The 17,676-nt window shown below is 33.3% G+C and overlaps 1 protein-coding gene across 2 annotated transcripts in view; it reads left to right on the forward strand.

Annotated features, from left to right (window-relative positions):
* LOC123539317 (uncharacterized) overlaps positions 1–17,676 on the forward strand; it is a 69,285-nt gene that overhangs the window by 22,658 nt on the left and 28,951 nt on the right. For both annotated transcript variants that reach the window (XR_008368390.1, XM_045323880.2), the window contains exon 2: positions 794–1,218. Coding sequence is in view for 1 of the 2 variants with exons in the window: in XM_045323880.2 (XP_045179815.1) it covers positions 794–1,218 (425 nt within the window). In the remaining variant the exon portion in view is untranslated. The remainder of the gene's footprint in view (positions 1–793; positions 1,219–17,676) is intronic.

Below are 17,676 nucleotides of genomic sequence, written 5' to 3' on the forward strand. Positions count from 1 at the left end.
CACACAGGCAATATGTATAGCCATTATTTCATGATGTGTGATAATACCTTCTATATAATTTATGACATAACACTTTCCTTACGTTTTACAAAAATTTCATTATGTTATAGTAATCAAACATTATTAATTTTATTATGTGATGTTTATGTCGGGATATGTTATAATACATTCGATATATGATATAATTCTTCCCTTATATCTACTACGATTTCATTATGTTATAGTAAACAATCATTAAATGTGATGGTTATGTCATGACATGACGTCTTGTATTAATACCTTCTATATATCATATGATATTTCCAGTATATCTTATCAGAATCCATTTATGTTATAACATACAATCAATATATTAATTGTCGATGGTATTATAACACATCATGACATAATGATCGTTTGATATAATATAATGAAATTCTGATAAGACATAAGGAAAGTATCATATCATATAGTGAAGATATTATTACACATCTTGACAAAACAGCTACATATATTTACTGTATGTTATAACGTAAATAAATTCTTAAAAGATATAAAGAAAGTGTCAAAACATAATATTGATAGTACTGCCAAACGCCATGACATAAAAATAACATATAATGATTGTATGTAATAACGTTACACAAAATACGCAATTAAGGCAGCCCTGGCATTCCATTATACGCAAATAAGGCAGCCCTGGCATTCCATAGCGCTACATATAACCTTATCGTATTGTTTCGATAGTTCATTGCTAACATAACCATTTGTATAATGATTGATAATTATTCGTTATTCACACTATCGTTTCTAGCGCAGTTAAGTGTTTGTGACCTAAGTACAGCATCGCCTATACAGATATCCGATGCTGCTATCAATAAAACATTATCAAAAAAGCTTCTTTCTCGGAGACGAGGCTTAATACCAAAATCAAGAAGACGCGGTGATACTTATTCGCAACTGCTTCAGACAGCTAACTCAAAGAAACTTTGGAACCAAATTATACAAAAACATAAATTAGCTACTGAAAAACGATCGCTAGCTGATATACCAAGTACAAGAAGGACTTCAACAAGAAATAACAACCAGGACTCACAAAAGTTTCCCACACACGGTAGAAAAAATGACAGCTGGTCACAATCAAATGCTGGAGCAAAATCGAGTCTACGGCGACGTCGAAGGTGGGATTACGACGAGAATTACGACTGGGAAAATGGAGGAAAAGACTATGTTATTCCGGTAATTAAGTATTTATAGATATATAGATATCTACAATGGATAATTATCGAATTGTGAATGAGTGGCTGAGTAAGTGAGGGAGAGAGGGAGGGAGCGAGTGATTGTTTATTATAGTGACATGTGTAATTAGTTTTACAAAACTACGTCATTCAAATACATACAAAATACACCCGGCCCAATGGGCCTATTTTAAATTTACAATTATCATACAATTTACATGACATCACAAATGTATAGAAATATATATAATGTAGCATGAGCTCTGTCTTCAAAATTAAATATATAAAAGTGCTGTAATATGTTTCTTAAAACTTGAAATTGATATTTACGTAATAATATGGTTATCAATTTATGGGAGTCAATTTATCTAGATATAAACTTGGAAGCCTTATTGACAACGTACTTAGCAACTGTGCAAGGTTTGTTCTTATAAATCAAATTTATCACTTGTTTGATGTCGTGGGAGTGGATTAAAGAGAAAATTATATAAATTTAATAATACACTAGTGTAATAAAGCTTTGACGTTGACATCGTTTATTTATAGAAGACTTTGGTCTATAAAAGGTAAAGAAAGAAGAAATTTTGCGTGTGCAGACACTCTTCTGATTTTTTTGTCTCTGTATAATAGAAATATTGTCCTACCTGTCTGTTTTTATTATATTTTCTAACTCCAAAAAGGAGCCATAATTCATGCAAAAAGCAGGATTGAATTATGTTTCTTGCTGTACAGAGTCAACTTTTGATGGTGAACAAGTGTTGCAAGTTTTAAAGCAATAGCTTTGATAGTTTAGGAAAAAAGCTATCAAGCTGACCTAAACACAAAACTTAACCAAGAAATTTGATTTTCAAAGTTCAAAAGGGGCCATTATTCTTGCAAAAAGCAATGTAGAGTTATGGTACTTGCTGTGCAGATTCAGCTTTTAATGGCGAATAACTGCTCCAAGTGTTAAAGCAATAGTTTTGGCTGTTTAGGAGAAAAGTTGACCTAAATGCAAAACTTAACCAAGAAATCTCATATTTTCTAAGTCCTAAAGGGGCCATAATTCTTGCAAAAAGCAGGATGGAATTATGTTTTTTGCTGTACAGAGTCAGCTAATGATGCAATTACAAAAGCATCGCCTTGCGGGTGCAGACACTTCTGATTTTTTTTGTCTCTTTATAATAGAAATATTGTCCTACCCGTGTGTTTTTATGATATTTTCCAACTCCAAAAGGGGCCATAATTCTTGCAAAAAGCAGGATGGAATTAAAAAAAATTTCTGTACAGAGTCAGCTTTTAATGGTGAACAAGTGTTGCAAGTTTTAAAGCAATAGCTTTGATAGTTTAGGAAAAAAGCTGACCCAGCTAAACACAAAACTTAATCAAGAAATTTGATTTGCTAAGTCCAAAAGGGGCCATAATTCTTGCAAAAAGCAATGTAGAGTTACAGTACTTGATGTGCAGAGTCAGCTTTTAATTAGCGAATAACTGCTCCAAGTTTTAAAGCAATAGCTTTGGCCATTTCGGAGAAAAGTTGACCTAAACACAAAACTTAACCAAGAAATCTGATATTCTCTAAGTCCTATAGGGGCCATAATTCTTGCAAAAAGCAGGATGGAGTTATATTTCTTGCTATATAGAGTAAGCTTTTGATGGTTAACAAGTGTTGCAAGTTTTAAAGCAATAGCTTTGACCGTTAAGGAGAAAAATTGACCTAAACTCAAAACTTAACCACAAAATCTGATATTTTCTAAGTCCAAAAGGGGCCATAATTCTTGCAAAAAGTAAGATGAAGTTATGTATTTTTGCTGTACAGAGTCAGCTAATGATGGTAAACAAGAGTTGCAAGTTTTAAAGCAATAGCTTTGATAGTTTAGGAGAAAAGCTGACCTAAACATAAAACTTAACCAGACAATGCCAACGCCGACCCCGATCAATTTATGACAAGAACTCTTTTTTTCCCCAAAAATCAGATGGCCTAAAAGGAATATTACATTAATTTTGTGTCTTTCCACATTGAATTTATTAAACTCAATGAATAAAATTCATAAAATACTCTGCAGAGCCTCACATTTTATTGTTTTATTCAACTCATTTAATAAATTCGATATGGAAAGACACTCGTGTAACATCCTCTATGTAAGTATTATCATACCACTATTACAATTGGTTTAGAAGCTAAGTTCACGAGGGCAAAACCGAAAAAACTACTAACCACGTTTTCCCGAAATATTGGGACTTAAGGTAGTTCTGTGCGTTTGGATCAAAATTTTTTCTACAATGTAGAATTTGATGAAACTCTGATTTTACAAAACTTCAGAATATACTTAGAAAATTCAGCAAATAAAAAAGATAAAGTCGTGTGCTTGATTTTTTGCTACACTGATCTGAAAAATGTTGACCTCGTGCAATATTTCATAATGGGAGTCTATGGGAAAATCGTAACTTTCATAACATTTTTGAGAATAGAAATTTTTTCTACAATGTAGATTTTGATGAAACTTCTCACAGTTGTAAATAAACACATGACCTATAATATGGTGAAATAAAATTTATAGGTCCATATGCTTATTTTTGAGATATTTGACCACGATTAAAGTGTACTGGACATTTCACAGTGATTTTAAAACATTATTTTGAATTATTAACGTGTCAGACGTTTTAATACCATATTTTGACATAAGAAATATAGTAATAGTGCCATTGTAATAAATTTACTCAAGGGTTGCCATTTATTCATAAAATGAATTTCATTTCCATATGCCGAATCCAGGCTTTATTCTACTTTTTCCGGATAAATGACGTACATTACGCCATCACTTCCAGTTTATCAAACGTGCAGAACTACCTTAATATCATTCTTATACACAGACTCATCATGTCAGGTTACATTTGGTGGCTATGTGGTTAAACTTAGATCATACTTATAGATACTTACCCTCTCTTTACACTTGGGAAACAATCTGTTTATAGAGTGATGGTTTTAGCAGTTTATCACATAACAACAGAAGTTATTAGTAACGAACAACATCTTGACAAAAACAATGTTTTACCTAGGTATGTTAAGTTTAAACACTGGTACATTGTTGAAAAAGCATCAAAACAAAGACATATAACAGCTTTTTAAAAATGGTGAGTTTTTAAAGGTGCTGAACTGTCCAGAATTCAATAATATATGAGTAACCTGACAATGGTTTTGTAGAATAATATACATGTTTATATGTTGTTTAATTTTCAAGTAAAACAATGCTTTCCTTCTATGATTTGGTGATGTGCAAACTTTTTTCTCCGAAACATTTACTTAGGACCTAACTCTTAAAATATTGCGTGAACACCGTTTGTCAATCCTAATTTTGTCTATGTTATATCAGTGCAATAGAAAAGTAAGCTATCTGTGTTAATTCACAGTGTATAGACTCTCTGTACGCCCAACCGGAAGTCGCCAAAAACTAGGCGTTCAGAAATCAAAACACAAATTTTTGCTGTTGCGGATGGCTTGGATTTTCATTGTTTATTTCGTTAATATCGCATAAAGTAAGTGTACTTTTAATCTACGTATTGTTTAAGAGCTACTGTTTACGTAGATACCAAACACGCATATTAAAATTATTAATATACTTCATTTCAAGTCAAATCACGTGTGGGTATTTGTTCGATTTTGTAATGAAACTATCAATTCTTTGAAATACATGTATTTTGAGCTTTTGCAAAGAATTGAAACCTTTGCTACTTCGTAGATAAATATCTTACGCATCAATAAATACTAGCATGGCTCTATGGTAACGAATGCGCTATTAGGAAAATTTGTGAGACATAGTATGCCGATTACACTGTCCCACTAGTCGATACATTACTGGCCCACTAATCGCAATTTCTAAAATCCGGACTGAACGCTTAGTCGAAAAACTGTACGCCTAGTCAAAACTTCTTTTCATTCATATATTTCAATAATTTGACTTTGTTTTATGATAACCAACAGTTAAAAAGTAATAGTTATAATTTAGTTTCGATTTCGTAACAGTCACGGACCAGTTTATATGTTATTACTGCAGTTTCGAATCCACTTTTCGTAAAAGTTAGTGTTTATCAGTAAGTAATTATCAAATTAACTTAGTTAGCGCGGCATAGCCGTGCGACTAATTCAATTTGGTAAATGCGTACTAATAAACTCTAACCTGCATAGTGTTTGAAATTATTTTTTGTAATAATGACTAGATTCTTTACACATAAATCACTAACACATCATTCATATAATCGTTACGTGGTACAACTCAGTGTTTGATCCATTTCCAGCATCTCAGACTTGTTCGGACTTTACCTCGGGAACTTTATCATCATTCACAGAAGAAACAGCTGCCGTCTGCGCGGTTATTGGTAATTTCTGTTTATTTTAATATCCGGCTCCAAACCACCGCTGATATCAGTCAAAATCAAGCAGATTGAAGCTAATATCCTGTAATTTTTCTTTTGCATTAATTTAATAATTATTGCAGTAATCGCTACAGAACAAACTGAAAATGACCTGGCTCCTAATGTTTAAATCAGTTGTTCTACACGTATAACTAACCACCGTCTTGGAAGATAGATGAGCGGACTCGTTTTGGACACTTTGATTGTACAAAGTTTTCATGTAGACAGCGCATTTGTCTGTTGGCGGAGCTTAAATTCAAAAAATAATTTCAAGTACAACACCTTGAGTGACCTTCACCTTGGGTATAATGGGCAGTCCCTGCATAAAAAGGCTTTGTTTGTACAATGTTTATGTGAAGTTACAGTAAGGTATAAGCAAAAGTAAAAAAAAATTGTGACAGAAAAAAAGGTTGCCGAAAAACTTAACTTTAACCGAAGCCGGAGCGAGTAGAATAGCACCGCTATTCCCCGAATAGTCGAGCTAAAAATACAAAGAAAAAAACGAAACAAAGTGTCCTGTCTAGTTGAGCGGAATAAGTATATATTTTTCTCGTATCTTAACGGAAACTCGTATACAGATTCTATTTCTTGTTCAAGACAAGGACATCGTTGGTGAAACAGACCAATAAATACTGTTTCACTGTCGCAAGTAAAATACAATACAAAACTTATATTTATAAATTCAATAAGTACAGTATATAGAGCCTACAAGCCCAAACACGTCGTCATTTCTTTATTGGATAGGCGTACAGTGTTTTGGCGAATAGTGGAACAGTTTTATATAAAGTTTTGCGACTAGGCGGTCAGTGCATAATTCAGATGCATGTTGAATTAAACAATATTTAAACTATTCAGGATTGTAAATTCATATTTGTAGGTATAAACTCATTTGCATGGATTTAAAATTTAACATTCAGAAGCGGTTCTGACACGTATTTCACTCGCAGTTCCTAAATAATGGGCATTTTTAGCCTGAATGCATCGTTTTCTGCTTTGACCTGCTGGGTTTTGGGTGAAAATATGTTTTAATTTCATGTGTTAATGTCTATTTAACGGCAGTTTGTTGCAGAGACATTTATCATACATTGAAAAATATATACAACAAGAATATTTATTTCAAATAGCCAAAGAAAAACATAAAAATACTCACTACCGACAGCTTCCAAAAATTTGAAAAACGAAAGTGAACGCCTAGTTATTGGCGACTTCCGTTTGGGCGTACAGAGAGTCTATACACTGTGTAATTGCTATGCAGGATAATGCGGTCATGCATCTTAGTTCTGAAATTCATTTCTTTGATTTTCTAATATTTCTAGATATTTTCCCCATACTTTGACGCATACATACCGATAGCAGAGATTGTTCTCTTTCCAGCAGTAGCTTTTTCAACATAATTATTGTACCCTGTGAAATTCTGTGGATTTAGATTTTTGTTTTTTTAAATCGCATTTTTTGACAAATTTCACCAAAAAAAAATGTCACACTTTCCCCAGGGCATGAACTGATAGTTTTCTATTTAGACTGCTGAACGATGTAGTAATTATGCATTTTTTTTTCATGCCAACAGGTAAAAAGTGTATGGTTTGCATGAGGTACTAGGTCAATAGTCACTTAAAGGTGGATAATCAGATTTTGGCTAAGTAACGGATTTGTTTTAAACTTTAACATCTGATCATTTACACTCATTTATGTTCAGTTAGCGCTTAATACAAGTTAGGTTTTCACTGGAGATATTTTTAATAATTGGTTTTCCTATTGCAGCTGCCCAACCAAGATCGAGTTATCATAAGTATAAATGTGATAAACATACTTTACCTAAGAAAATGTGTACCTAACCAATATATTGTATTATATTCGTAAAATAATTGCATTAACAATTACATATATAGATTGAATTCATTAGAAATGCAAGTTTGAAAATTATTATTACCTCCCTTTGCCTATCTTGGTTGCGCAACCAAGATAGAATGGAAAAAAATGAAATTCAGAAGCTACATGCATTTTAAAACCCACCTTTTGATTCAGATTGTTAAATATTTGGTATATCTATCCAATGCGAATGTAAAACTCGGAATTACCGTATATGGAAATAAAAAGAAATACCAAGCATTTTAAATATTTTCATATTAAAGGGGAGTAATTACAAATATTTATGAAAATCAATAAAGTACACATTTCTAACAGGGATCTAACTCTAAGTAATGGGTATTTTTGTTTTTTAAATAAATCTCTAACAGAATATACAAAAAGTAAAAGATGTCACTAAATTTTGCTTAAATGTGATTGACCACCTTTAGCCAACAATAAAGTCTAAGTGGAGTTGTCTTCATTTTTTCCAAATATTTTACCTATTTTTCCAACTTGATTAATTCTTTTTCAGAAAATGATATTTTAATCATTTTTAGCTCACCTGAGCATGAAGTGCTCAAGGTGAGCTTTTGTGATCGCCCTGTGTCCGTCATCAATAGTTTGACTGTTAACACTCTAGAGGTCACAATTTTGGCCCAATCTTAATGAAACTTGGTCAGAATGTTACTCTCAATAAAATCTTGGAAGAATTTGATATTGGGTCATCTGGGGTCAAAAACTAGGTCATCAGGTCAAATCAAAGGAAAAGCTTGTTAACATTCTTGAGGCCACATTTTTGATAATATCTATATGAAACTTGGTCAGAATGTCAACCTTGATGATCTTTAGGTCAAGTTCGAATCTTGGTCATCTGGGGTAAAAAAACTAGGTCACCAGGCCAAATCAAAGGCAAAGCTAGTTAACATTCTCTAGAGAGGCCACATTTTTGACAATATCTATATGAAACTTGGTCAGAATGTTAATCTTGATGATCTTTAGGTCAAGTTCAAATCCGGGTCAGGTGGGGTCAAAAACAGGCCACCAGGTCAAATCAAAGGAAAAGCTTGTTAACACTCTAGAGGCCATATTTATGACTGTATCTTATGAAACTTGGTTTCTGAACAATTTATGAAACTTGGTCAGAATGTCAACCTTGATGATCTTTAGGTCAAGTTCGAATCTTGGTCATCTGGGGTAAAAAAACTAGGTCACCAGGCCAAATCAAAGGCAAAGCTAGTTAACATTCTCTAGAGAGGCCACATTTTTGACAATATCTCTATGAAACTTGGTCAGAATGTTAATCTTGATGATTTTTAGGTCAAGTTCAAATCTGGGTCAGGTGGGGTCAAAAACTAGGCCACCAGGTCAAATCAAAGGAATAGCGAGTTAACACTCTAACCATATCTTAATGAAACTTGGTCAGAATGTTGATCTTAATGATATTTAGGTCAAGTTTAAATCTGGGTCAAGTGGGGTCAGAAGCTAGGTCACCAGGTCAAATCAAAGGAAAAGCTTGTTTACACTCTAGAAGCCACGTTTATGACTGTATCTTCATGAAACTTGGTCAGAATGTTAACCTTGATGATCTTTAGGTCAAGTTTGAATCTAGGTCATGTGGAATGTGACCTACTGACCTACTTTTTTGTTTTTTAAGATACAGCCTTGAAATTTGGATGACATGTACAGTTTTGCACACCGATATTAAAACCGACTTTCAGTGACCATGAATGTGACCTACTGACCTACCTTCTTGGCTTTTTTTAGATACAGCCTTGAAATTTGGATGACATTGTACAGTTTAGCAAACCGATTTTAAAACTGAATTTCAGTGACCATGAATGTGACCCACAGACCTACTTTCTTGTTTTTTTAAGATTCAGACTTGAAATTTGGATGACATGTACAGTTTAGCACATCAATCTTAAAACTGACTTTCAGTGACCATGAATGTGACCTTCTTTCTTGTTTTTTTGGATACAGCCTGGAAATTTGGATGACATGTACAGTCTTGCATACTGATCTTAAAACTGACTTTCAGTGACCATAAATATGACCTACTGACCTACTTTCTTAATATTTTAGCATCAGTTTGACATTTGAAAACATGTAGCTCATATTACTCAGGTGAGCGATCCAGGGTGATCATGACCCTCTTGTTTTTCAGACTGTGTACTTTGATACAGTTAAGGTGGAATGCGCCTAATTTGAAGTTTTTTGGTTCCGTTTCGAAATTGTGTTTAATGTAAAATTCAGTATATTCCTCATATAATGCGTATTTTACATTTTTAGCTCACCTGTCTCATAGTGACAAGGAGAGCTTTGTGATCAGCCTTCGTCCGTCGTCAGTCCGTCCGTGCATCTCGTGCGTCAACAATTTCTTGTCTGCACGATAGTGGTTTCATTTATGATTTTATTTTAACCAAACTTGCACACAACTTGTATCACCATAAGAGCTCGGTTCCTTTCTTGAACTGGCCAGACCCCTTTACAGGTTCCAGAGTTATGGCCCCTGAAAGGGTCAAAATTAGCTATTTTGACCTTGTCTGCACAATAGCAGCTTTATTTATAATTTGATTTTTACCAAACTGGCACACAACTTGTATCACCATAAGATCTTGGTTCCTTTCTTGAACTGGTCAGATTCCATTATGGGTTCCAGAGTTATGGCCCCTGAAAGGGCCAGAATTAGCTATTTTGGCCTTGTTTGCACAATAGCAGCTTCATTTATGATTTAATTTAACCAAACTTGCACAAAACTTGTGTCACCATAAGATCTCGGTTCCTTTCTTGAACTGGCCAGATCCCATAATGGGTTCCAGAGTTATGGCCCCTGAAAGGGCCAAAATTAGCTATTTGACCTTGTCTGCACAATAGCAGCTTCATTTATGATTTGATTTTAACCAGACTTGCACAAAACTTGTATCACTACAAGATCTTGTTTACTTTCTTGAACTGGCCAGATTCTTGATGGGTTCCAGAGTTATGGCCCCTTAAAGGTCCAAAATTGGCTATTTTGACTTTTGCAGCCATATAGAGATTTCATTTATGGTTTTATTTGATACAAACTTCCAAAATATCTTCAACAACAATAAATCTTGGATTCCATGACAAATCAGATCCATTCGTAGGTTCCAGAGTTATTTTATATCTGATTACCTCCCCTGATTGTAATCAAAATGGATTTATATCAGTAAGTACTAATAGGACTTATTTGAAATTTCATTATTGTCATGAGTTGGACTGAGCCAATGAGGGTAGATAACTATGGACTGATTTTATGTCAAATTACCTCCCTTTATTTCAAATCAAAATGGGTATATCTCCGTAACTAATGAAGATACTGATCTGAAATTTCATTTATGTCAACAGATTTAATTGGCAGATTTTCTTAACTTACAATCATTTTTTTAAAAATTAATTCCCTTTTACCTTACTATAAATAGCTTGTTTTTAGTAACTTTTTTATTATTGGCCGTAGGGAAAAACCGAGACCACTTTTCTGTGATACAACATGGATGGTACCTCCAATTTTTAGGTGTATTTTGACATATCTGTACCGTGTAAGAATTTTTTTTTTTTTTGGTTTAATTTCTTCCCTTAGTTGTTCCTGTCCTTTGGACTTAGATATTTAATCTGAGGACCTTCTTGTCCTCAAGTGCAATGATAACAGGTGAGTGATATAGGGCCATCATGGCCCTCTTGTTGATATTTCTGTAACTTTTTTCTCTACAGACATTCAAACACGACCATTGACGTCCATTTTTGATGATTCATGATTTCACATCCGTCAGACTGTTTTCTTAAATCGTTCTTTTCAGTCAACAAGTATCGATTTGCTTGTTTTTCATCATAATTTCATTTAAAAATGTCTTTGAAATGGTGTATAATTTGTGGAGATCATTTTAACGTTGAAGTCGGTATTTATGTTAAAGTGACGTCAGAGCAACAAATATGACATTTAGTTTTGAATAAAAAGTTTGCGTTAATCTTGTCTCATGTAAAACCCAAACGATAGAATTTGACAAAAATCTAACATGATCATGAAAACTTTATTTTCTGTCGATTGAAGGAATAAAATTATGGGGTCACCGAATTCATTTTCGCGTAAAAGTACGTCACGCTACCCCTACCCCCCCAAACCACAAGATAGCACAATTGAGTAGTTTTCCATGTATCTCCTCCTTTTAGGGTAAACTCTACTATTTTATTTTTCCTAGTAAAATTAAATCAATATAACCTTTAAAACTTTGATACATTAGCGAAATAATTTCTGTGTAGAACTCAGATTTTAATGTTTAGAGTATATTTGATATAATATTAAGAGAATGCGACAAAATCAGCACCCTGTTACCCTTTGCGCTGAATTACATTACTCTACTCCTACCCCAGATAAAAAAATGCGTAATTCAATGGATTTTCTGATTCTCATGATCAAGACAAACTCATTTTTAACCTATTTAAGTAGAATTTGATTAAAAGAGGCCTTTACAACTATTAATGATTTCATTCAACATTACAAGTGAAATGATTTATCTGGCAAGTTAATAATAATACATGAAAACTCATGTATCAATGCACATTACATTGTTAACATTTACAAAAATAAATTTAAAAAAACCGGACAGAATATAGTGAAAATCCTTTATTTGAATTATCTCAACCTTTTAATTTTAACAAGCACCTGTATAGAATTCCATCACATGCCGCTATTTCCGTGACATATTATCTATGCGTAAAAAATTGTTACATAAAGAATTTTATACATCTAATAGAACTGGGGCAAACAAATATAGGCCTACATTATAAATATATGCCATAAATATCTTATTAGTTAATATAGGTGTCTTCTTAATGAAGCAGATTCGAACAACAACCAATCTTCAGAAAATAATATTAGGGTAAACAGAACCTGGCCAACCTTGGCACAGTATGAAAAGAGTAAAATGTAGGTGAAAATGAGAAATATTCATTTTAACATAACACATAACTCGGAAAAAAGTGCTTACACAACTTTTTAAAATTTAGAAAGCCTTTATGTAATTATAACATCATGTTTGAGTAAACATTACTTTATCTAACTTTATTTAAAATTTTACATTTTGGAAATATTTCGATTGTTTGGAGAGTAGTCGAGCACCCCGATTTCGAACAAAGTGCATCCTCCTGAATAACTGCAGGAAAACAGCATATTTGTTGTACGGAGGCTGTTGCTCTGAAAAGGTTAATTTATTTAGCAACTTGGCTAGATAGAAACACCATCCTTTGCAAAGAGGTTTTAGCTCTCCGGAGATGTGTGTACAAATGTTATCCTTGTATTCATAAACACATAATAGAAACATAATTATTCCATACATAATAGTGTTTCCTAATATTAGAAACAAGAAATACGAGTAAAGAAAACATTCCGTGACATAAAAAAGAAAATGTTTTTTTCTGTTTTTTTTTTTCTGGTTTAGTTCTGTTTTTCTACGTTACTGCGGGCAGTTAACCTAATCAGTGTTCCTGCATTCTGTATTCTCAACAAATAACTTCTATCTTCACCACATAAATCAGAGGTGGAGGACAAATGATTTCGGACACGTGCCTTCTATCAAATCGTCACGACCTACCCGGGGACCGAACTCGCGGTCCATAGATTTGCGCTCCTACTGAGCTAAGCGGATGGGGTAAAAAAAAGAAAGAAAGAAAACAGCGGTTATGACTGACACTCGCTGTAACTCAACGAAGCCTCTCTTATATCATGAATACTGAACTTGTAGAAGTTACGATTTATTTCAAAGAGCGTCTGTGGTATAAAATTTCAAAATAATGAAAAATTAACTCTGACCCGTAAAACCAAATTCCGCCATCAAATTACCTGAACGTATGCGTGGAGCGGGTAATTAACCGGGCAAACCCATGGCAACTTATCTTATTGTCAGATGTTACTAGGGTGCCCTTACAGAAGCAAGCCTCTGTGGCGTACATGCTGCGTATTTGCTGTGTATATGCCGCGAACACAGTAGTACGCCAGAGGAGTACATTTTACATACAGCGCATGCCGCGTACTATTTCGACGAGTACACAGCATGTATGCAGGAGGTCACTAGTACACTTCAAGTACGCAGCACAGACTCTGAAAATTTAAGGAGTACACTGCATGTACGCAGGAGGGACTTGTACAAGAAAATAGTACACTGCATGTATACCGCAGATACTTTGAAATTTGTGCAGTACACTTCATATATGCGGGAAAGACTTGTACAATTTCTTTTGGCATTTATACTTAGGTTTTTTTTTATAAGTTAAAGTCTGAAGTAAACTTCATATACGCGGGAGGGACTTGTTCATTTTCTTTTGGTGTTAATACTTTGAATTCTTTTAGGTAAAAGTCTGAAGTACACTTCATGCAGGAAAGATTTTTACATTTTTTTTTTTTTTTTTTGGAAGCAAGAACTTGATTTCCGAGTAACTTTTATCTTAATAGCATAGAATAGTTCAGATTACCGGTATTCTGAACAATGAAAATTTGCCAAACTATTTGCAATGTTCATTTTGTGAAGCTTACATCTTAGTGATTTCTGAGCTGCACCTTTGCATGCAGTGTAAAAATATATTCTTTTTCATTTTGAATTAATCCTGGAGCTTTCTAACTTGGATAATTGAAAAGCCTTATTTGAACTTTGTTGCATTACATTTTGTAATACATGAAATAATTACCAAGATAATGCCTCAACAGTGCCCGAATGAGAAGAATTAATAGCTCTCACTGTTATTTGAATACACTTAAGCAAAACACCATTCTATCATGTTTTATAAAGGCTTTAATGCTCGTTATGTTAACTCATTAAGGCCTCACCAAATTAAAAAGTTGTTCATCGGATTTGCTGCTCGTATATTTTCAGAACGTTTTTGGCTAATTGCGCTCACCCCATTGGAAAAAGTCAATCCAAAATATTTTGGTGCGCTACTTTTTACGGACGTAAAAGTGTATAAATGCTTATATAATTCCAGCCCTAGATTGTTCTCAGATGGATTTTAATCAAAATAAATACATACTATGCACACATCGTCTATAATAAATCATAACACTTATATTTAGTTGCATAAAAGTTGTTTCCCCTTGATGCAGTTATGCCATTTTCTTCAAATGTACCAAATTACATGCTACAAAAATTGATTTATTTCATTGAAAAGTGGATGAAGAAAGCATACTAATTTATTTGATAGCATCAATCTACATTATTTTGGTAAGGGTAAATACTTATTGATGCATGTCACTTATCTTTTTTCTGTTTTTTTTCTGTCCAAATGATCAGCATTTGCATTGATCAGGTCGGATATCCGGGCACTTCAGCGATTACGTTGCGTAGCAACAAGAGCGAGGTGAAAGTAGACGCCATTTTGTAAAGAGAAAGCATTGTGTGTATCATGGTTGTTCATTGTTTTTATTAATTTAAAGTGATTGAATGGAAAAATAAAAAGATACCAAAAATTTATAGCGTTGCAGGATGCATCAATAATCATTTCAGAGAGAAAAACCTTCCATTCTTGAAGTTTCCTGACGAGAAATTGAACAATAAATGGAGCCGTGCATGCGGCAGAAAAAATCCTAAAGTATCTGAATGGATACCAACTGCAAAGTGTGTTTAAATTTGCAGTCAGCACCTTGTGACTTAATCTTTTAGTTACAGGCTGTTTGTTATATTTATTTGCTTCTTATGTCTTTGTTAAATAGTCGGCAAATAGCTTATTACTAATGCTAATGTTATATTGTTAAAACATCCGACTCAAAATAAAGATTCTTGTATCTTGTATCTTGTATCCTTAGTTTTTATTACAGGCAAAAAAGTATAAAATGTATTTTTATAGCTCTTTGTTACAGGCCATAAAATTTAATTCATGCCGTAATAATCGCGAGAAATCCGATCCCCTTTCAGTTTCAGGGCGTGAAAATAAATTGTGCGAGTGGGTGTGTCTCCATTGCAGTCGTTCTGTAGATGGCCTCCAATAATAACACCTTAGTATTTTTTTTTTCGTAAACCTTTTTGCCTTAAATTTTTTAATAGATATTGTTATTGTTTATTAATATTATTTTTTTACTTTTACTTTCATTTTTGGCAAAATTACTTCTAAACATTCCCTGTAAACTCTGGCCTAATCTGGACTGGTGAAATGTGTTTCAAGATAATAATTGTAAATGGTTGATTCATCAACACCTTCAATATAGGATTTAATTAGCAGGTGTCATAACAAAACCTACAATCAACCTGAAAAATGTGTGATGAATAATGGAGAAAGGGTTATTTTAATAACTTCTCCAGCAACATTTCATATGATAAAACAATACAATTGTGTAGGTTAAATAAATTTTCTTTCTTATAAATTCTTTTTTTTTTCAATGTGACAATGTGCTTCCGAGGGATCTACTTTTCAGATAAGACATTCGCAGCATTACGTACATGTTGGAGCATGCTAGCCTATATTATAAAATAAATGCAGGTAAACTACATTTTTGTATCAGTGTTATATCATTCAGTTTACACATGCAGATCCAGTTATAATAAGGCGAATTCATATTTTAATTCATACAAAAATTACAATTTCTAATTCTCAGTGATCTTCATGTGAGAATAAAAACTCTCAGCATTTTACAACTTATTGTACTGGTCATTTCTTTTTAAATATTTGAAATTAATTTCATACTTGTTAGCTTAGAAAATAACGCGTTTTGTAGTTCATCACTTATTATTTATTTACTGTTATAAGTGTAGATCTTTTGCAATGCCATAAATTGCATTAAGTTGCAAAAATCATAAGTCACAGGGATCACTATGGAAACGAGCAGTTAGTATGTGGTAGGTTGTTAAAAGCCAGTTCTGACCAGATCTTGGATGCCCATCACTAATCAAAGAGACTGATTTCCTGTTCCTATCCCTTTGATGTACGTACACTATGCCTCCAGGGACTTATGTTAATTGGAAGAGTGGCAGGTGGATGCACTTTTTTGTTATTTGCATAACAGAGATTAATGACACCATAGTAATAAACCCACTATTTACATAAAACAGAATTTATGTAATCAATTCATTCTTTATGTAAAATAGAGTTCCAAAATATTTCATTCAAATGGAATCTAACTTTTTTTCAAGGGGCAATATTTTAGAATAGCGTTATATACAAAAATAAAATAAAAAAAATAAATAAATATGAATGTCAAATCCATTTCTATAATTTTCACACTATATGTACATGTATAGATATCACTTACATATTATTCAAATGGAATCTTGACATCCGTCGAAGGGCCGAACTTAGAGTTATTTTGTAAGAATGTAAGTTTGTAAGTGGCAAGATTTGAAAAAGATGAAATTTTATCTTAGATAATGGAAGTAGGGGATCATACAGGGAAGATCGGAGATTTTAAGCGATAAAAGGGGCTGAGTTCCCAGCCGTTTCCTACTTGAAATTATTTAGTAAGATTGTAATTTTGTAAGTGACGAAATTTATAAAGATGAAATTTTTATCATAGATCATAAAACAAGGGGTCTGCGATAGTGAGAGATGAAAGGGAGTAGGTGCCCTGCATTTCCTTAGTTAGACATATTTTGTAATAATGTAATTTTGTAAGTAGCGAAATTTGAAAGATATGAAATTTTATCTTGGATCATAGAAGTAGGGGAACATACAGTGAAGATCGGAGATAGTAAGAGATGAAAGGAGCTAAGTCCCCGGCTTCTTCGTACTTGGAATCATATTGTAAGAATGTAATTTTGTAAGTGGCGAAATTAAAAAAAATATGAAATTTTATCTTAGATCATAGAAGTAGCTGAACATAGGGGAAGGTCGGAGATAGTTATAGATGAAATGAGCTAAGTCCCTTGCCTTTTCGTACTTAGAATTATTTTGTAAGAATGTAATTTTCCGGCATTGTGGCACTCAGAATTGTTTTATAAGTATCGACCATTGCTCACACTAGGAGAAGATAAAAACAGGGAGATTCAATGTGGTTCGTGTCTCCATTTGTCTCCATCGTATGTATAGACAGACTTAAAATGCTATGCAGATTCAGACTCGTGACAGATGGGCTTTTACAACTAGCCATTATTATTTCTAATTTTAATGTCCATTGTAAGTAATTCTTACAACATGTGCGCTTCTGTCGAACTGGACAGAAAATGAGAGATATCTATCTATTTTATTGAAAAACAACATCGCTGAAGGGACGAAAAACTGACAT

Source organism: Mercenaria mercenaria, chromosome 18 (genome assembly GCF_021730395.1).
Source record: "Mercenaria mercenaria strain notata chromosome 18, MADL_Memer_1, whole genome shotgun sequence".
NCBI lineage: Eukaryota > Metazoa > Mollusca > Bivalvia > Venerida > Veneridae > Mercenaria > Mercenaria mercenaria.